General features: G+C 41.8%; 1 protein-coding gene across 1 annotated transcript; it reads left to right on the top strand.

The window, feature by feature from the left end:
• The first annotated feature begins 2,564 nt into the window (after positions 1 to 2,564).
• TTLL1 (TTL family tubulin polyglutamylase complex subunit L1) lies at positions 2,565 to 19,924 on the top strand. The gene is made up of 10 exons (XM_088525628.1): positions 2,565 to 2,617; positions 5,815 to 5,931; positions 7,755 to 7,963; positions 9,909 to 10,089; positions 11,146 to 11,280; positions 11,444 to 11,552; positions 14,047 to 14,190; positions 15,967 to 16,053; positions 17,185 to 17,348; positions 19,015 to 19,924. The coding sequence occupies exons 2-10, from the start codon at positions 5,819 to 5,821 to the stop codon at positions 19,142 to 19,144; spliced, it is 1,272 nt and encodes a 423-aa protein (XP_088381754.1). The 5' UTR covers positions 2,565 to 2,617; positions 5,815 to 5,818; the 3' UTR covers positions 19,145 to 19,924.
• Positions 19,925 to 20,849: the final 925 nt, after the last annotated feature.

The following is a 20,849-nucleotide window of genomic DNA, read 5'->3' on the forward strand; positions in this document are numbered from 1 at the left end:
TTTATTTATTTAGCTCTCCAGTTGCACACCATCCCTGCCGCTGAGAAGCAGCCCTATAAACACGTCTTTACATAGGGAAGGAAAAATAAAATTCTGGGACGTGTTTTGGGTCCCTGGAGCTGCTCGCTTTAGGGCTGCTTTTCTGAGGGCCGGTTTCCTGCTTCCCTCACAGCGAAAGTTCGCGCGTCCCGGCCGGGCGCAAACGGCACCGCCCCGCGCAGCATCCCCGGCCCGGACCCCCGCCCGGCTCCCGGCTCCCGGCCCCGCCGCCCGCCGCTCACCTGGGCCCGGCTCCGCTGGGCGCCCGCGCTGGAAGCCGCTGCCGGCGAGCGCGACACACACGGCGGCGGCGAGAGGGGACGGGCGGAGCCGCCGCAGCGTCACCCGCGCGGCCTCGGCCGCCCGCTCCGCCCCGCGCCGCGCCGCCCCGCCGCACCGGCTGCCCCGCCGGAGCCCGCGCCGCCCTCCCGGCCGCCCTCTGCGGGGGCGTTGGGGCCGTTGTGGCCGTTGGGGCAGGGGTGCTGTGGCCGTTGTGGCCGTTGGAGCGGGGGATGCCACAGTCGTTGTGGCCGCTGGGGCAGGGGTGCTGTGGCCGTTGTGGCCGTTGGAGCGGGGGTGCCGTGGCTGTTGTGACCGCTGGGGCAGGGGTGCTGTGGCCGTTGGAGCGGGGGATGTCACGGTCGTTGTGGCCGCTGGGGCAGGGGTGCTGTGGCCGTTGTGGCCGTTGGAGCGGGGGATGTCACGGTCGTTGTGGCCGCTGTGGCCGTTGTGGCCGTTGGAGCGGGGGATGTCACGGTCGTTGTGACCGCTGAGGCAGGGGGTGCTGTGGCCGTTGTGGCCGTTGGAGCAGGGGTGCCGTGGCTGTTGGGGCGTGGCGTTGTGGCCCCGTCGCGAGGGGGTGATGGCAGGAGGGCTCCCCTTGCATGGAGGAGATGGCGAGTAGGGCTCCCCTCGATGGGGGAGATGGCGGGTATGGCTCCCCTCAATGGCAGAGATGGCGGGAGGGATCCCCTTACATGGGGGACATGGCGCGTGGGACTCCCCTAGCAGGGGGTACCTGGTCGGTAGGGCTCCCCTCGATGGGGGTGACAGCAGGTAGGGTTCCTTTTGCCGCCGCCACCACAGGGCGGTTTCGTTTCATAGCGGTGGTGGGCGCTGCTCTCCCAGTTTAGGAGACATCCCTGGAAGCCTCCCAGTGACACACGCTGTGGCCAGAGGCACTGGCTTCCCCCAGGAGATGCTGCGGGCAGCATGGAAAAGGCACGGGAAGAAAGTGGGACGAGGCCTGGCTGCCGCTAACGAGGGGCTAAGAGGAGTTGGTGGCCGAGGCGCCGCCGAGCTCTCGCGCCAGCGGGCCGAGAGGCCTGGCACGGCCTGGGCGCTGGGACGTGCGGCGAGGGGGGTGAGCGTGTGGCGAGAGCGGCGCTCACTGCCTCAGGGCCCAGCGGGCGGACTTTGCCCCCGGCGCCCGGCACGGTGTCGCCGCTGAAAGGGAGGGTAAACACGGCACCGAGAGCCGGGCCTGAAGCGCGTGTGTTCAGAGGCGCCACGCTTTCCCTTTCCTTTTTTTTTTCGGGTGTAAAAAGTGCTCGGATACACGGCATGCAAATCACTTCCTCTTGTGCTGCGCATAATAATCCTCTTTGTAAAGCAGGAGTTTTTCCACCATCCTCCTTCCGAGCTCTGTCAGTCAGGTTTATGCATCTCTAAACTGGTATAATAGTGCTTGTCTTCAAATGATACTGACTGGTGAAGATACGTGTTTATACACGTAGATGAAAAATGCCTTGAAAGTGCAGTTAATCACAGGGGAATTTACCCTGGGAGTAGCTCTTGTTGCTAACAGCATCAAGATTTTGTCCTCTTTACCATTTCTGGTACTTTAACTTGGGTATATCCCTTGTTTCAAATCACTTGTCATCTCCTGCCTGAAACTGTGCTTAATTTTAAGCACGTACAGATAGGCCTGCTTTTGCCCATGAGTTGACCCGTGCTTAGAGTGTAACATGCAGATGTCAAGAAAGACATAGCAGGCCCAGGGTCACTCTTTGACTGTCATCTGTCACCGCCGACACATGTGGCCTTGGTGTGGGGAGGCTCCAAAGCTGCTCCCTGCTTCTCCTGCCAGGGATGTCAGGGGGTTGAGAAATTTCCAGGTGGCCCCCAGCAAGATGCCCAGGTACCGAACCTGGGAAATACCTACCAGCCGGTTCTGGCCACAGGAGAGCCTTGCAGGGCTGATGATTACGGCCTCCTTTCGGGTGACTGTCGCCGCGCTCCCCCGCGCGGCGCGGCCGGGCTCGGGGCTCCGGGCTCCGGGCTCGAGGCTCGGGGCTCGCCCCGCGCCGCCCGGGGGCGCTCACAGCGCGCCGTGCCGCGCGCCGGGGGGCGGGGCCACCAGGGGGGCGGGGCCACCCGGGGGGCGGGGCCACCCGGGGGCGGGGCCACCCGGGGGGCGGGGCCACCCGGGGGGCGGGGCCGCGCCGCGGCTCTCTGGCAACCAGGCCCCGCCCCCGGGGGAAGCCCCCCCCGCGCGCGTCTCCGTTGCTAGGGAGCGGCGCCGGAAGTGCCGGCGCGGCCATGGGCGCGGTGTGAGGGGCGGCGCGGCCGCCGGCAGGTGAGAGCGACCCCTTCCCCGTTCCCCTCCGCGTTATCGCGACAGACCGCGCGGTCGTGACACGGCGGGTGGGCCGAGGCCCCTCCCTGTGGGCCGCGCCCGGCAAGGAGGGGAGGAGGCATGGCCGTTGCTGCGGCTGTCGTGATACGGCGCTGCATGTCGCCTCTGCTCCTGCGGGAACAACAACCACGAGTAGAGGGAAAAAGAGGGCGCGAGATGGCGAAGCAGCAGCGCGACGGCTCTGGAGCGGCGCTGGCTTCTCGGGGGAGGCCTCTGGGCTCCTTTGGGGTCTCACCAGCCCCTCTTCATCTTCATCTTCCCCACCCCCCCCTCCTCCTCCTCGCGAGATTGTGCCGGGAAAATGTCAGGTCCTCTGTGTCCATGTTGCAGATCTCTTGTCCCCTGGGTAGGGAATGTAGTGCCCCGGGAAGGATTTAACTTGCCCTCTGCCACGTGCGACAGCAGGGCTGCCTTATGTAGCCCTTCGTTGAGCTTTAGGGAAACTGAAGTTCCCTGCTGAACAAAATTTTGAGCGCTGGAGTTATCAGGTCATCGCAGAGTACCTGCTCGCAGAGTGGAAGATTCACATAGGAAAATGTAGTTGGAGTAAGTTATATCATTAAAAAATAGGTATGTTTTCTGTACAGTTTAATGTGTTATGTTCCTGTCACTCGTCCTCTGCAGGTGTGAGCAGTTGGAAAAAACTATACTAAAAGTATGCAAAATCACAAGATTTTATTTACATACCAGTTAAATAACTAACTGTTAGTTAGGTAACTGAACTACCCCCATAAACCAAGGACTATTTTTATCTCCTGTACATAGCCAGTCCTATTGTAATATCAGGGATCTGTAAGGACTGAAGTTCCTAAAACAGGAGAAGAAGGATTCTCCTGTCATGTTTCATGAGTGACAGAGGTGCAGTTCGGTTTCCAGCTTTGCTCTAGCTTAATTTTAGTGTGACCTTCCTCTGAGTGACTGTGGAGGGGCGGCTCCTCAGTGTGTGGAACCTTTCAGCATCATGCATTGAAATAAAAGACTCTGTAGGATGGGTACCACAAGAGGTTCCTTCTAACTGTTTTTTTCCCAAGTTATTTCATTACGGCAAAAGTGTGAAGAAGCTAAGTGCAGTTTGAGTCTGACACTTGTAGTGTGTGCTGCAAATCGTGACCTCTTTTACCTGACTTGGTAGATGGAGAGGAGTGGTACAAGGCAAAGGTGCCAGGGTCGTGTGAGGGATGCGGGCAGGTTTGGGCTGCTCCTTCCAGCAGGTGCTCTAAAGCACCAGATCATCAATGCCACCTTTGGTGTGTAGCCTCCCTCTCCCTCTACCACACCAGTACCTCCTGTGGGCACTAGGAATCCAAGCCCTTCTGTTGGCAGAAAAAAGACCCAGAGCCCAATTCTTCAGGATCAAAGCCTTGTAGACAAAAAAACAAAACAAAACAAAAAAAAAAACAGTGCTTTGAGAAGTTTTGCAGTTTAAATTGACTATGAAGGAAATGTGAGCACTATATGACAGACAGTGCCCTCCAGAAAGAGAGAGTCCATGGGGTACTCGCTTGCTAACAGATGTATGTCCCATGTATGTTTGGTTTTGAAACCGAAAACCCCTTGAATTCCAGTCCAGTCTCTTAGTTGCAGAAATTATGTTGATCACATTGATTACTTACTTGCATTAATTATATTGTCACATTAGTAAAGATTATTAGGAATTTTAATTATTATTTTTTTTAACTAGGAGGAGCAGTAGATGGTCTTACATGCGTATATCAGTCTCCCACTTCCTTGCATGACATGTGGTTTTTGGTCTTGAGAGAAGCATGTGCCAAGGAATGTGCTCTCAGCTGCAAGAGGAGAGCAGGAATTATCTGAGGTGCTTTTAAAACTCACAGGTTCTTTCCTGAATCAGCACTTCCCTGTGGTGGAAACTCACTTGGGCAGCAAGTTTAAAGCTGATTTCTGTAGTGCAGGGCTGAAAGACTTAAGATTTCCATAGCTGTCCGCCCTTGGCTTTATCAGTCTTACCAGTAGCTCATTGATTTGTGGTTTTTTTTTTTGAGCTTTCCATGCCTTACTGGGCTCACACAGCTCTGCGTGTGACACAGGGCAATGGTTTTTAAAGCCGGCCGCGCAGGATGTAGTTGGATGAGGAGGTGTGTGTAGTTGGATGTAGTTGGATGAGGAGTGTGAAGGAGATCCTGCTGAGCTGCCCCTTGTGTGGAAGGAGAACACAGGTGGGGAGTGTGGAGCCAGTGCCCTGCATTAAACTACATGAAGTCCTGAGCCGCTGGGTCTGGCCTCACAGGCCACCCTGCTTGGAGCACAAGGCAGGACTAGAGGCCTTCTGAGGTCCCTTCTAACCCCAGCAAGCCTGTGATCCCAATGGAAATAAGAGGCTGACAAGTAAGAAATCTTTTGCAGGAAGTGACATCGAGGAGTCAAGAGTTGAAATGCAGTTTGTAAGGATTGTTTTTAACAACTTTGAGTTTGGGAAATCCTGCTCTTGAGGATTTGATAATGTCAGTGTATCCTCCCTGTGGGTAGAGCAAGCAGCAAAATCATGATTGCATGAAATACAGAAAAGACAACAAAAAGAGAGTAACATTGTTTTGCTTCTTTTCCATGTGATACAGCAAATGTGATTCTTGATTAAACGGGTAAGGAACTTCTCTTGGAAAAGTGCTTTTCCTGTTTACAGTCACTGAGTGGAATTATCTGTAAGGACTCTCCAGCTTCCAAACAGACCCCCAAACCATGTATAATACAAGCAGAAGTTTCGAACAATAAAACATCTGTACTCTCCACTTTGTTCTGGAAATGTTATCACCCAGCAAGGGTATGATACTGATTTCTATCCTCAGTGTACATTAAGGAGAGACTAGAGCTGTGTGCCCACACATAAATGTGGAGTAGCTGGAAAGATCCATGCAGCTGTGAAAGATGAAGTGTGGAAGATCCTTGTAATTAGTGTTGCTTCTGTCTGGATGCTAAATGTAGTCTGAACAGTCTGAAACTGACATTGCTTTCCTCAATTTTAGATTGAGATTTACTTCTTCCATTATAATTAAGCTAAAACACTCCGTAGATACCTCTTTTCTTCTCCAGCCTGCAATTTTCCTGGTTTGTGTTCTTCCTCCCTGTTTTCTACTTCACATCTTAAACCTTTTTGTATTCACAAGTTGATTCTGTTTTAGGATAATGGCAGGAAAAGTGAAGTGGGTAACTGATATAGAAAAATCTGTTCTGATAAACAACTTTGAGAAGAGAGGCTGGATTCAGGTGGCAGAAAATGAAGACTGGAATTTTTATTGGTAAGTGTGTGTATTAATTTGTGGAGTATTTTAATAACTAATTTTAATGCTAATACCATTAGTAATATAGCAAAATGCATATTTAAAAATAAAAGATGCACAAATTAGCATTAATTTAGTGAAGTGCTCCTAAGACTGTAGCATTGTTTCATTGCCCCTGTAATTTCTTCTAGCATTCGTGGTGCTCAGTTCAGATGTATATGGGTAGAGTCCTGCATCTGTGCAGGCCTGCTGAAGTCATTAAGATTCCTCAGGGTACAAGGTCTCCTATCTGCATGGATCCATTCCCATGCTATTAACCTCAGATATCTTTGCAGTTTGCCAAAGGTTTTGAGAGAGAATGGAAAATCACTGCCCTATCACAAGGCAAATCACTTTGAGGAGTAGGATTTATTTTAAGAAAAAACAGACAAACAAAAACAAAAAGAGAAGGAGAAAGGCTGTATTTTCTGTGGCTTCCGTTTGTCTGTTGATTTGTTTGTGTGTTGTTGTTTGCTTGCTTTTAATGTGATAACTTGATTTCATTCAAACTTATTGTACATAGGAAGTAGAGTTTTTCTGCTGTTGTTGGAGGGAGTTTATGGCCTGAGGAATCTTTGCATGTGTCTTTCCAAAGCTTTCCAGCAATATAACATAGGCAAGAGGATCCAAGAATACAAGGTTGCTGTATATAATACTCCTTTATCAAATTGACAGAGACTTGTCCTGTTAGCAGAGTGCAATCTCTTGTAACAAAGACCTCAAGAATTGTCCATTTTGTCCTCTTTCATGATATGGACAACTTATATGGAGACTAATTATTCAACCTCTCAGTACTTAAAGTGAATGATAGAATTTAAGTAAGACCATGGTGAATATAGGAGAATAAATAACCTGCCTTTTTATTTGGTGCAATAGTCCCTTAAAATGCAGTAGTCTACTAAAGATAAGGGAAACTAATATTTATTTAAATTGAGCAATTTGTCTTTTCTAAATACAGCAGAATGGCAACTTGTGCTGCAAAATTCATATGTATTACTAACAACTGATTTAAATTGGTAGGAATCTGGTAATCTGATCATGCTTTTGGAATGTGGTTGGGTGGAGGTGTGGGGAAACAGGTCACTCATGGAAACTCTTGTGTGACTGTTATTTCATTATTTCTTTTTTCCTAAAATAATAATGTAGCAGACTGGAAATGTAAGAAAATTTCCTGAATGCCATCAATGTCAAAGCTCTTATACAGAAAATTCTACGTATCCATGGCTCTGCTCTTGGAGAGAAATGATTTGATGACTTCTCACTGTAGTGCTCTGGTCTGGCATTTACTGCTGTTCTTTTTAAGAACTCTGAATCACACTACTCAGTGAGTGTGCTTGAAATCTTTTAGAATCCATATAGCAGATAGTGAGTAGGAGGTTGTTTTAATGACTCTTTTTTTCTTTCAAGAAAAGCTGAGTGTTTCAGGGAGTGAAGTAATAGATTTAGAAAGATGCTGCTGTAACATTTGAGGGCCTTTTAGTCTCTTTTAGGCCGTGCTGGGTGTTGACCGTAATGTCAACAATCTGATAAGAGCCAAAGTGTCAGATGCCTTTTCTCACCACCTGCCCCAAATTCAGCGGTAGTGGACGGATCAATCAAACCTGTGGCATAATTCAGTTTTCGTAGCATAAATTTGGAGTATGTTGGATTGTCACTGCAGCAAAGCATTATACCATACAGAGAAATCCTAAACAGAGAGGGAAAAAAATGATGTGTAAATAACAAATAATAGAAGTTTCAACTTTGTCCTCGAGCGTTGTGTTTCTTGAGAGGACTTCCTTGACATGTGTTGTTTCTTTCAGGATGAGTGTACAAACGATCAGGAATGTTTTCAGTGTGGAAACTGGTTACCGCCTTTCCGATGACCAAATTGTCAATCATTTCCCAAACCACTATGAACTGACCAGGAAGGATTTGATGGTAAAGAATATCAAGCGATACAGAAAGGAACTTGAGAAGGAAGGGAGTCCTCTTGCAGAAAAGGATGAAAATGGGAAATATATCTATTTGGGTATGTAGTTCTCGTTATCATCATTAATAGTGTTTCCTGCGTGGTCAATAACCTGTTGGCCTTGCCTGTGGCTTATTTTACCCCACAAAGTTCATGCACAAATGCAGTAGTAGGACAGCACGTTAATGTACAAATTAGAATAATTTGCATCTTGGTGCTTCAGTGCAAGCGGTAAGAGTGCTGGCAAGAGAGCAGGCAATGGAAGTTGTCTGTTTTCACAAGCTGCTTTTGGAGATCCTATCTAAAACCAATATGTATATGAATCATCACTGGAAAGTAATTCAGTCAGAGCCCAGCTCTTCTTTTTTTTTTTTTTCCCCCAGAGGAAATGAAATTGAATTAACTCTTCTGTGTGTAAAGCTCTAAAGCTTTAATGTGTTGGAGTATTTAAGTGACTGTCTTCAAATGCTTTGCCACTTACTGTGAATTAAATATAAAGTATACTCAATACTATTTTTTTGCTTCATTCTGCAAATATAAGAGCCTTCTTCCCACTCCCACTGCCCTTTTCCTCCTCTTCCTTCCTCTCAAATCTATCACTAGAGCTATAAAAGAAGCACTAGGAAAGGCAGAATGATACAAATAGTAAAAGTGAATATTTCCAATGGAATCTAACATCTTCAGATCTCTTCACAAACCTAGCTTGAGGAGGTAATGGCTAATAACTGACAAATTGAGAGAAGTAGAGGGGGTGGAACTTGCTTAAGAACTTTTTTGAAATTAGACACAAATCAGCAAAAAAGATTAAGCGCTTCTGTTTCCCTGTCGTGTCATCGCAGCAGGGCAGGCTGCTTCTTCGATTGTGTGATTAGTACTAGTCAGTAGTACACACAGAGGAGCAAAAATCCAGTTTATAAGTATGACCTGTTTTTGTGAATAGTGAGGTCCTTAAAACAATTTATGCTCATTAATACAACATCAACTGCAGTGATCATGAAATGATTGTTTTAAATGGAAGGATATACTGAAATAGTTTTATTCCTAGGCTTTTATTATTTTTAAGAGGGAAAATCTGGAAGTAAGGTACTTAGCAGTAAGATTGGAGATGAAACTGAAAGACTCTGGAGAAAAATATTCAGAAAAGAGTTGGAGTTTCTTTAATTCAAAGGTGAAAAAAATGCACCTAGAAACTCTATACTGGAGCAAAAACTAAAATAAAACTTTTGCATGAAGGGTATGGACAGAACTGAATGAACAAATTCTTCGGAAGAAAAATTCAGGAGAAGCTGGGGATCAAGTCATGACTACTAGAAAATGAAATCAGAAAAATCATAGGGAGAGGGAAAAATTGTCTTGGAGTTCAAAAAGTGCTGAAATGAAATAAAAGTGAGGACATGCTAAAGTATCTTACATCTTGAAAAAGTGAAATTAAAAGTTTGTTAGCAATGTGAAAATGAAGCAATGCTGTAAGGATGGGACTGAGAATAATCTCACTGCAAAGAGTGAGAAATAGTCTTTCCTCAAATTCCAGTAATTACAGGAACACCGACTATAGCAGTAAATGACTAATGGGAGGTAAACATGGATTTAAAAATTACCACCTGCATAGATGAAGCAAGATCAACATTTGGATTTTTGCATGCACAAGTGATGAGATTCTTTGAAGGACTGTGAAAGTTGATACACAGAATTGAGAAAGTTTGCCTATGAAAATCAAGTTGCAGTGGTATGATGCTCTCTACAGCATTTAAACAGATTTAAACAGAAAAAAAAATACTCAGGTGTGTTAGGGTCTGAAGCTAGTGTCATGTAATAATGGCCAGTTATTTGTTTCAGTAAAAATTACAAACTTGGAGTTAAAAATAACATAAGGGACAATATGAGTTTTACTGAAATCAGGTCATGCCAGACTAGAAAAGTGGAAAGCAGCAAAATATTTTCAGTCTGTATGTTTGGATATCAGAAGTTGTATCCTTAATTTTGCTTTTTTTTTTTTTTAATTCAGATTTTGTGCCTGTTACATTTATGCTTCCTGCTGACTACAATCTCTTTGTTGAGGAATTCAGGAAAAATCCCTCCAGCACTTGGATTATGAAACCTTGCGGGAAAGCTCAGGGAAAAGGGATATTTCTTATCAATAAACTCTCTCAAATTAAAAAGTGGTCTCGAGACAGCAAAACATCTTCGTAAGTGCTGCAGAAAAAAGTAAACTGTGTATTGTGCTTTCTGTAACCAGATACATTTCACCAACATGCCAATTGTTTGATGCGTGGGAAAAGTATTCCATTTATCCCTATATCATTAGTAGTTACTTTTACATTTGGTCTCCGATATTGGACTTCCTCCTTCAAACATGTCTTAATGTAATTCTTGTGCAGGAGGTACAAACAGCTGTTCAATTAACTATGCTCTATAAATATGCTTTTAATGTTGTAGGGGAAAAATGGACAAAAATAAAATGTTCTGCTTTGTGATACTAAATAACAGGAAGTAAGAGAAAAATCTTCCCCTGCCTGGGCAATTTGAATCATGATTTTATTTAATATGTGTTAATTTGCTTTTTAAATTAGTATAATGAAATGATGCGCTTATATGAAGACTATATGTTATCGGTTTGGAGCAGAAAGCAATATACCTCATGCTGATGATCTGCTTACAAGTGGGTGAAACAGGCTCACTATTTATGTTTCCTCTGACTAGTAGAATCTTGCTCACACAAGCGATAATATTTTTTTCTGTCATGAAGCGGCTGACTGAATTTCAGCTGAGTCATTTTCTGTTTATCTTGGAATCTGAAGACTCACAATCCAAAAGTTATCTTTTCAGTGGTTTACAGTTGCACACCAAACATAAATACAAAAATTCTAGGAGTATAAGACCTTGACCTAAAAGGTAGTATAATAGTAGGTGTGCTTGGTGCTCATCTGAACCATGAGAAGATGTAGGGACTCTCGAAGCAAAGTTTAGCATGTCAAACAGACTTTGGATTGATTCTCTTGACTACAGCTTTAACTTCAGATCTGTGTTTCAATGGGTAATCTTGGTCATCTGCTTCATCTTAGAATTTTTGCCACATAAGCCTGATGCCAACTGTATGTTATTAAGCAGTATAACTTTATGCACTGTGGTGGCAATACGGTTTAATATTTCTGCAAGTCCAAAACTTAGACTGCTTCTATAGAATAAAAAACTAGCAGAGCATTGTAATTGTCACATTCTGAAACATAATGTATGTTTTTCAGATTTGTATCTCAGTCTTCCAAAGAAGCTTACGTGATTTCTCTCTATATCAACAACCCATTGTTGATCGGTGGAAAGAAATTTGACCTTCGTCTCTATGTTTTGGTATCTACATACCGTCCACTGAGATGTTATATGTAAGACTACATATTTGTATTTTGCTATGAGTGCATGTTTACGTAGTCAAAATAATTTTGCCTATGTTGCACAAAGAAATTTAACATGCATTTGATGTCCTAATGTGCTTTCTTCCTTACCTCCTGTTGGCATTTAACATTTTAATTACCTTTTGCATTTAAGGTATAAACTTGGATTTTGTCGGTTTTGTACAGTGAAATATACACCAAGTACAAGTGAACTGGATAACATGTTTGTTCATCTTACAAATGTTGCCATTCAGAAGCATGGGGTAAGTGTGCTGAGTTTTTAGTGTCTCTTTTATAGCCAGACTGTCTTTTTAAATAGTCCAAAACTTTTGGAATAAAAAGACTCAGTTGTTATACTTTTTATCATCCCTCAAGCAAAACGCTTCAATTTGACTTTGCAAATAAATAAAACAAAATTTTGTATGGTTGCAGATCATAGGTATGCCAGATACTAAATGAGATTCAGCACTACAATGGAACGTAGTTTCTTATGTATTGGCCTGCGGGAATTGAAAGCAGTATTTTTTCAAGTCTGCTATCATTAAAATGTTAATATAACACTTAGTGATTGGTTCTGGGAGTCATGGAATTAATGAAGCCTGGTTCCTGTGCTTTTATATTTTACAACGGCACTGAAATATCTCCTGCCTGATCTCTCTGCCCTCCTTCTTTCCCATGTAGTTAATTCAACTTTCCTATTTCCAGCACTTAAACAGCAACTTCCAGCTCCTTCCTGTGCCCCCTTCCTTATCTGTCTCTGTAGGAGAGGCGACGTGCAGTTGTGAGCACCGAGGTAAATGGTTGCTGCTGGCCAGCTGGTGGCTTCCACTTGTGTGGGCCAAAGCAGTTTGCTGCCTGCCTTTCTTTTAGAGGTTTTGTTTTTATTTCTTGCAACTCGTCATGCTGCTCCTAAATTGTGTAGAAATCTAATAGCTCTAAGGGGTAAGAGGTGCCATGAACCGATGGGCGCCCAGTACCCTTAAAAATACATTATCATTAACAGGTGTCCATTATTTATAAACAGTGCCTCAGTTACAGTAATTAATATTCTCTCAATTCGCACTAATCATGTTATCTTTTATACTGGATACTCTTAAAAGAAAAGAGAATATATAGATGAAATTACAAGCTTGTTAGATGTGCCTTGTCTGGTTTCGCTCTGTAACACATGCAGTACAGCAGAGCTGCCTTCACCTGGGCAGTGCAAATCTTAAATGTCACTTACTATGGTGATTATAAACCAGAATAAATGTCAAAATATGACATTTATCAGTACTGCATATGCCTTCTTAGCTAGGTACCAATTTGTGAATGATTTGACAGGGCCCAGGAGAATTAACTCTGGAGAAAACCGGTCCCTTGTACTTAGAGCATAAACAGTGGTGCTTTTGCCAGTGGCTAGAGCAGGCTAGGCATCGTAGGAAAAATGTATGTATTCATGGTAATATCTGTGCTGCAGAATTCGGTTTTGAATTATTTTCTTCTGTATGTGTGTCTATAATACAAACAAAACAACAGTTTCTATTTATTTGTTCATCTTCAGTTAGTCATCTTCCATGGAGATATTTCCCTTTGTTTTGAAATTTTTAATTAAATAGCTGTTATTACGCAAAGCTTTATGCAGTTGCAGTCTATTCTGATTTGAATACTTGTTCTCAGAGGCAAAGAGGGTTGAAACTCTGATTCCTGTCCCCTGGCTGAAATCTGTGGTCTTAAGACATTTCTTTTTTTTTCCATGGAGCAAGTCCTGAAATTCATGTCTCAGATTTGTTCAGTCTTTCAAATTTACTACAGAGGAGACTGTAGAAAAGGCCTGTAAATATCGAGAGTTTTCTGAATTTGTTTTAGAAGAGAAAGATTCATTCCTCAGAGAACTTTTGAACTTTTTTTTTTTCCTAGGCTTCTTGTTTTTTATAATTTAGCAGCCATATACTTGGTAATTCTTAGAAATGCTCCCAGGAGCATTTTTATACAGGGATCAAGCATATGTCCCAAGAGCTATGTGAGGGCTCAATGGGTATGTCTTATCATCAGTGACACTTCTCTCTGATTTTCTGATTTTTTTTTTCCATTTAAAGACAATATATTGCAGGAATTTTTTCCTGCCATTCTATTCCAGTACTACTTAATGATTTTTCTAGATTATTCTCTTACTACATGAAAAATTAACCTTCAAAAATAATCCAGGTTTCATGTTGCTGTTTTCATGAATGTAACTTGTTAGTAGTGCCATTAAAAAGATGCCATGTTTGTCTTTTACTTTCAGAAACAGACAGGTTCCATTTTACATGCATAACCACAGACGAGCACTTTTCAAATGCTGTGTTTTTAAAAAGTTAACTTCAGAGAAACTTAGCTATTGTTGAATGAACTACTTCTCCCTTATCCCCAATGGAGGCAAAAGCCAAATTATTTCCTTTTCCATTTTAAAATTTAGATTTCCCAGTTGTATTTTACTAGGAAGTTGAAAGACTACTTCTTAATTTATTCTATTTTAAGGAAAGATTTATTATTTGATTTGCTATAAGTGATATAAATATATATAGCAGTAATAAAAATGGTTGTTTATATAGAGGGCAGTTGAAAGTAAAGCTGGGCCTTTGTGAATCTGTGAAATAGAGAAAAAGCAGTTTGCTGAGTTTTACTTTTAAAGCCATACTTACATGTAAGTATAAGTGGCCTGCTTATGCGAATGAAGGCAAAACTGCTGAGCAAATTTTAAATCTCTAGGACTGAATTAACTTCTTAATTCTTCAGGATGATTACAATCATATCCATGGAGGCAAGTGGACAGTGAGCAACCTGCGTCTGTACCTGGAAAGCACCCGTGGAAAGGAAGTCACCAACAAATTATTTGATGAAATTCACTGGATAATTGTGCAGTCACTGAAGGCTGTAGCCGTGAGTAGTTTCTGGAACGCTGCCAGCAATAGCATTATGGCTGCAGGCTGTTCACAAGCGCGAGAGTGAGGTTGCCTTTATTTAGAATAAACCTCCCCAAATAAAGTCTGTTTCCTGCTGTTTGAGCACTGGTGTGGATGGCTTCTGCGGTTGTGCACTCCCTTGATCTCCCCGAGCGAGGTGAACTTGAATCTTGGGTGGGTGAGCAAGCTATCTGAACATATTAAAGTGAATAAATCTCTTGAGGGCTTTGTGAACCATTTAATATGACTTGATTCTGCCTTTGTGAATAGTGTTAAGTTCTGCCAAGGTTCATGACGTCATTTCAGCAATAACAAATGTGTCAAAGAAAAAAATAGCTCTGGAGGGCAATTTATCAAGCAAAATGTAAGCGTATTAGTTCAGCAGAGTTACATAACTCTACTTTCAGCTTTTTTATATGCAACTCATGTAGCTATCAGGAATTTTTACTTTAAAAAAAATGTAGCAATCCATCCTCTCTCCTTGAGTAACTTTCCAGTGTTTAGGCAATATCCCATGCTTCAATAGAGAGCAGGTACTACTCCATGGATTAGCTGGGGTGAGCAAAGACCTTACTGCCCTCCAAAGGGGTTTTCCTATTCCCAGGTTCGTAGACCTGTCATCTCCTGGAACCTTCATGAGTTGTCAGCTAAGCTTATCTAACTGAAAACTACTTTTTTATTTCTTTTTTTTTTTCCTTTTTTTTTTCCCCTGGATTAATGAGTTTTTGCCAGTTTAATGGATGGAATGACCTCACTTGAATGTTCGGGAGGACGAGAGAAGCCAGAGTCCATGGGAGCTGGGGAAGCTCAGCCTCTGCTGTGCAATTGAACTTGAAACCAGACATGAGAGAGCAAGGGAGTTAATCTAAATGTTAGCAGAACCTGAAAAGAGAAGAAGAAAAAGTATTGAGAGTATAGAGGAGGAAATGTTTTGATCAGCTTCAGTACTTCTCTGTCTTTCTGAGAAGGGCAAATGTAATGAGAGATCCTCCTCCTTTGTTCCCCTCCGGCACTCTCTGAAGAACTGAGAAGCTTTTATTTTTAGCCCAGGGAAAGCCCTCTCATAAACCTGTTACAAAGGTTTCTTTAAAAGATGTGATGAGATTGATGTAGAGGAAAAATCTTGGTGCTCATACTTCCAGTCCTTAGTAGATGCTGTTGGAAAAGCATCGATTCTCTGCAGAATGAGCATCTAGGCACAACTTGCTGTGTTTTGGCTTTCAGCATCATAGTTGACTTGAGCTATTTATAATTTTAAAATGTATCTGGTAATTGCGTGACCTCAAACTCCTGCATAGTTACAGCATTGTAATGAAAGAAATGTCTTTGAGTAAGTCTCCTTTATGCTCAGGTTTAAAGAACTCAAGATTTATGTGAAGCTGTGTTATGTAAACTTCAAAACTTCCTGATTTTATCCTGTTACATGAAGGCTTTAAATACTCTTACTACCTCTGCAGAATATGAAAACACTTACTTTACAGCTGGAAATATGATGGAAAATTAACCTAATTTAGTGCTTGGCATTAATGCAATCATTAATATTATAATATTCACTCATAGCTTGGACAGAGGGGAAAAAAAAACAAACAAAAAGACAATCCTGAGCATGCTAGGAAACTTATGTTGGAGTTATAACATTGACAGCTGTTACAGAAGATTCATGATCTAATTACATGTAATTTTAGGCAAAGATAAGCATGTAATCAGATTATTTACCAAATTGTTGATTTTGATATCTCTTCTCTTGTTTTAGCCTGTAATGAATAATGACAAACACTGCTTTGAGTGTTACGGATATGACATTATCATTGATGACAAGCTTAAACCGTGGCTAATTGAGGTAAAGTTGCAGAAAATACAGAAATAGTTTCCTCCTCATCTTCTTTCCCAGAGTAAAATTAAGTAGGTTTCAATGCAGTCATTTTGTCTTTTGAAAATAAAAATGTCTTTTATTGTTCAGGTAAATGGATTAGGAATGATGTTAAAGTAAAATGTTCTGTGTAATGACCAAGTGAACAGATACTTTTGTTTTCTGTTTCTTTGATTTTTTTTTGTGGGCTTTTGTTTTGTCTTTTAGACCTAGTGTGTCCATCTAATTGGACTTCAGAGGCTGCCTGAATGTTCACAGCCTGATCTGATACTGTGTCAGCAGCTGGAGAACTGTCATAGGTCCAGTGGAGCATAACGTGGAGCTTGTTAAAACGTAGGGGCTGTTATGGCTTTAGTATTGCAGGTTGAGAGGAAGGAGAGAAGAGGCATGCACAGGGTAATGGGGATGCTTGGAAGGCTTCGTATCTGCATACATTTCTCAGTGTATTAATGTTGGATCTGTATGTTCAACATAATTTTTATCCAGCTCTCTTCTTCCTTTATCTTATCCCCAAAGATCAAAGGTAAGCAGACCTTTAAAAAAAATCTGTTTGTTGTTCTAATACCACCACTTAGTAATAAATATGGAACACAAGGGGTATGTTAAATGAACGTTGTTTTGAGATTTAATTACCAACTTAAGCACTTTGAAGAGAGGGAGTGTGTTTTTCCTCTGGCTCACAATTTAACAGTGGAGAACTGGGATTAAGGACATAAATAAGAGCTGTTTACCTCCTGCAGATTTTTATATGTAACAACTGTCAGAGTCACCCAGACAAAGTACAAGCATTTAAATTTATGACTTTGCTATCCATGTAAGCTTAGAAAATAAAACAAAAATCCTTGGCTTGCCAGATTAGCTGAAATGAATCTCATCTCAACAGAAATCCAGGCTGACACTGCAGTCACGTAGCTGTGTTGTTTCATTTTGAAGTAAAAAGAAAAATGCCCAAGGGGGGATTCCTTCCAATGTTTGTGGAAGTGAAAGATGTGCTTTGAGATGCTGATTTCCCAAAGAGTACATATTGTTATTACACATGCTGCCTGGAGAACTATAAACCACTCAAAAATATTGATGCTGACTTTTTTTTTTCTTTTATAGGTCAATGCTTCTCCTTCTCTTACTTCCAGTACTGCTAATGATCGCATCCTGAAGTACAATCTCATTAACGACACACTGAACATTGCTGTGCCTAATGGGGAAATTCCAGACTGTAAATGGAATAAATCTCCACCAAAAGAGGTTCTCGGCAATTATGAAGTCTTGTAAGTTTTTATCAGTCTTCTTCTATGTAAATGCAACTGTCCTTCATTTGCCCTGCTTTTTTTTTTAATGTAATTCAGAGCACAGAGGTAAGATGGATTGGTTGGGGAAAAAAGGGACAGAAAGACACCACTTCACCTTTTGGGGGGCTGCATAGCAACTTTGAAGGTATCAGTCTGCATCAGTGCAGGGCTGCCTCACCTCACCCCCCAGGGATGTTACTTGTCTCGTAAACCCCTGCACTTACTGAGCTTCTTGCAGCTTCTTGCAGCTAGGTTAGAGGTGCAAAAGCAAGAAGAGTGTCTTTTATATATGTAGAAATTTCATTAAGTGGAGTGGAATACAGAGATTGTAGTTAAATAGATAAACAGATAAAAAAAATGTGTCAAATAATAGCTGTAACTTCTCAATCTGTAAAAATGATGCCACTTGGCTTTTGTAATTCACAGATGACAGAGTTGTCAGATACTTTTAAACTATTCCAAAGTGTTTCACAAAGGAAGAAATCAAGAATATGGATCACTTCAGGCACTAGAGTGCCTGATAGCTCTTGGAAGGATTGGTTTTAGGCAGCTTTTGAGTACCAATCATACAATAAAGCAGTATCAATAATACAATAGATACCAATAATACCAACAAAGCAGTTTTAAAACTGCTTTTTAAATAACACGCTGATTATCCAGTTTCTAATATTACCTGGAAAAATACCCAGATAGATCTGAAGCACTTGTCCAGTACGCTGGAAATGCCCTGTGTACCTAGCTGGTCATATCAGCTAGTTCATGTCAGTCTTAAGACATTTACATGTGCTTAACTGTCTTTGCTAATATAACTGTTGGCAGAATTATGATTTAAATGTTAATGGATGTTATGTACATGGAAGCTGTGAATACCTATACAACAGTGTGACTAGGTGTATATATTATGACTCTTCTTCAAGTTATTGTAGTATTATCTTTTAATAATTACATTAATGCATCTGGAGTCAGTTTCTGCTTGGGGTTTGGATAGCAACTGAGAGGTAAGTATATATTAAGGTTACCTAAGGCCAAAATTAGTTCATATATTTGAAGAACTACTTGTCACTGTGTTGTCAAGTGTTACAAAATACGTATGATCAAATACGTTCGACTTCAACACTCAATTGTGTGTTCAGCCCATTAATTCTCTGCTTGCTCAGTGATGCAATAGTGGAGTTTTTTAACACTGTAGCCAGCAATCCTCTGTTTGCTCGCAGTTTACTGAAGTCTGGAGCTGTTGCTTCATTCTGATGTTCGTGCTTAAACCACAGATCTCGGAAGAGCAGTAGTGAGAATTACAGAAGTACGTACAAAATTTCATGAGCATGAAGTTTCACAACTCAGGAGTTTAACCAAAACTGCCAGATGCCTTTTTTGTTGTGTTTGTTTTTTTTTTTTTTTTGCTTGTTTGTTTTCTCTATTTTTTTAATATAAAAGCTTACTGAGGATACTTTAGCTATTCTTTATTTTAACATCACCTAGTGATATGTTTCTTGGAATAATAGTCAAGTGTCAAACTCTCCATATGAAAACCTATGAGCAGAACAGCTTGTATTACATTTCAGTGCTAACTACTAATATAGAAAAGACACTCTTTTCTGTATAGGGAAGAGCAGAGTAAGGCACTGAACACACTATCTTATTTTAGATATGATGAAGAGATGGCACAAAGTGATGGGCCTGATCGTGACATGCGAAGTCGTTCTGGGCAAACCACTGGAATGAAAGGAAATCGTGCAAGAGATTCAGGAAAGCCTGTACTAACCACCTGGAAGTGATAGCAAAATAAAATCAGTGTAAATGACTTCATCTCTTGTTGAAATTCAGAGCTGCATTATTGGTAGGAAGACACAAGGAAGCAAAATGTAATTCTTCAACAGACTGTGTTATTTTGCTCTGTTACGAGTGAGTATTATTAGCGGGGGCAATATAGCCTTTAAAAGACATGAAACAAAGCCTCTCTAAAGTAAGGAATCGCACAGAAGATGCACTGAAATGCCAGTTAATAACATATATATGTATATATTGCTTTATATAATATATAACTGATTTCATGCTGCATGGGGTTCTGTTAGCTCTCTGAAAGCAATGAATTTGATTAAACTTTTGGAAGCGTAGCTATTCGCACTGTGGAGAAACTAACCTTCTCTTAATGATGATTAAGAGCTTTCTCTAAAGTCGACAACTAAAAATAGGAACTCTGAAAGAAACCTCTGGATTGTAATTTGATTTCTAGGAGAGCCTCTCTCTAATCCTTTCAAAAATGTGGAGATTCTGTAAAAGGGTGGCAGTTATGAGCATTAGAGCAGTAGATTGTCACAGTGATTTCAGTCTCTTGTTCATAGGAAATGAGTAATTAAACAAAAATAGCAGTACATGGAGTTGAGGCTATGGTCAGTGAATGCAGCTAATGATTTAGAAGCAGTGTTACGATTCTAGAAAGCAAATGTCTATATGCTGAGGGTCTTTTTCTGCTTGAAATGTTTTGAGCTGCTACATTTTTAGAGGCGGAAAGTTTCATGACTTGAGGGAGCATATCAGATGCTGTATGCATGTGATGCTATATATATATACATATATATATATAATAATGCTTTATTGCATTATTTTGTTAGCTCTTTATTTTTATTCCAAGATAATACACATCTTCATAGAAAAGCAGACAGGACAACTTCATACTGTCATAAACTCATTGCTTGTAGCTGATTAGAAATTCTTACTTGCACCAGAATCTGTTAATGTATTTGTGCAAGTATATAAATAAGTACAATATGTCTGTATATTTTTGTAAATTTTGTATGTACTATAACAAAATATTGTTGCATCTGATATGCTGTCTTTGTCTTTTTAGCTCTGATGTCAAGGGCTGCGATATGTAGCTACAAGATGTATAGAGCAAAAATTTAAAATAGGTATTTTGGTCTCCTAACAGCGTAGTATATAAATAAACTCGTGGGTCGGTGAGTGGCTGTTGCTTTCACTTGCAGATCCACCAGTTGTTAGGCAGTTATTTATACATGCCGAAATGTGCAGCTCAGACCTTCCTGCCCGCTCCTCTCTTCCTTTGGATGGGGGAGAACTTTGAGAGAAAGATGAAGGGGGTGGGGGATTAAAACTCATAAATACCCTTGTAGCCATAATAAACTCTAATGTGGCTGCAACCAGTGCAGTGGTACTTGATCTCCAAGTACCAAGGGGCTGAGCACTTTGCCTTCCTACATGGCAGGCCATTTAACTGAAAAAAAAACCCTTCCAAAACTACTGAGTTTCTTCAGAGCGTGGAGCAGACCCACCTCTACCCCAGAAAACACCAGTTGCTTTCTTGCTTTGGGCCTCAGAGAAAGGAAGGAAATAAGTAATGAAATACCTACAGTGAATAAGTCACTCCAAGTGCAATTCTCATTTTAATCACCTTGTATATTCTGTTAAAGGCCAAAATCCAGTGGATTCTCTGGCATCTATAATAGCATGCTCAATTTGACT

Source organism: Tinamus guttatus, unplaced genomic scaffold, assembly GCF_059628265.1.
Source record: "Tinamus guttatus ecotype Peru unplaced genomic scaffold, ASM5962826v1 Tinamus_guttatus_pri_ptg000229l, whole genome shotgun sequence".
Taxonomy (NCBI): Eukaryota; Metazoa; Chordata; class Aves; order Tinamiformes; family Tinamidae; genus Tinamus; species Tinamus guttatus.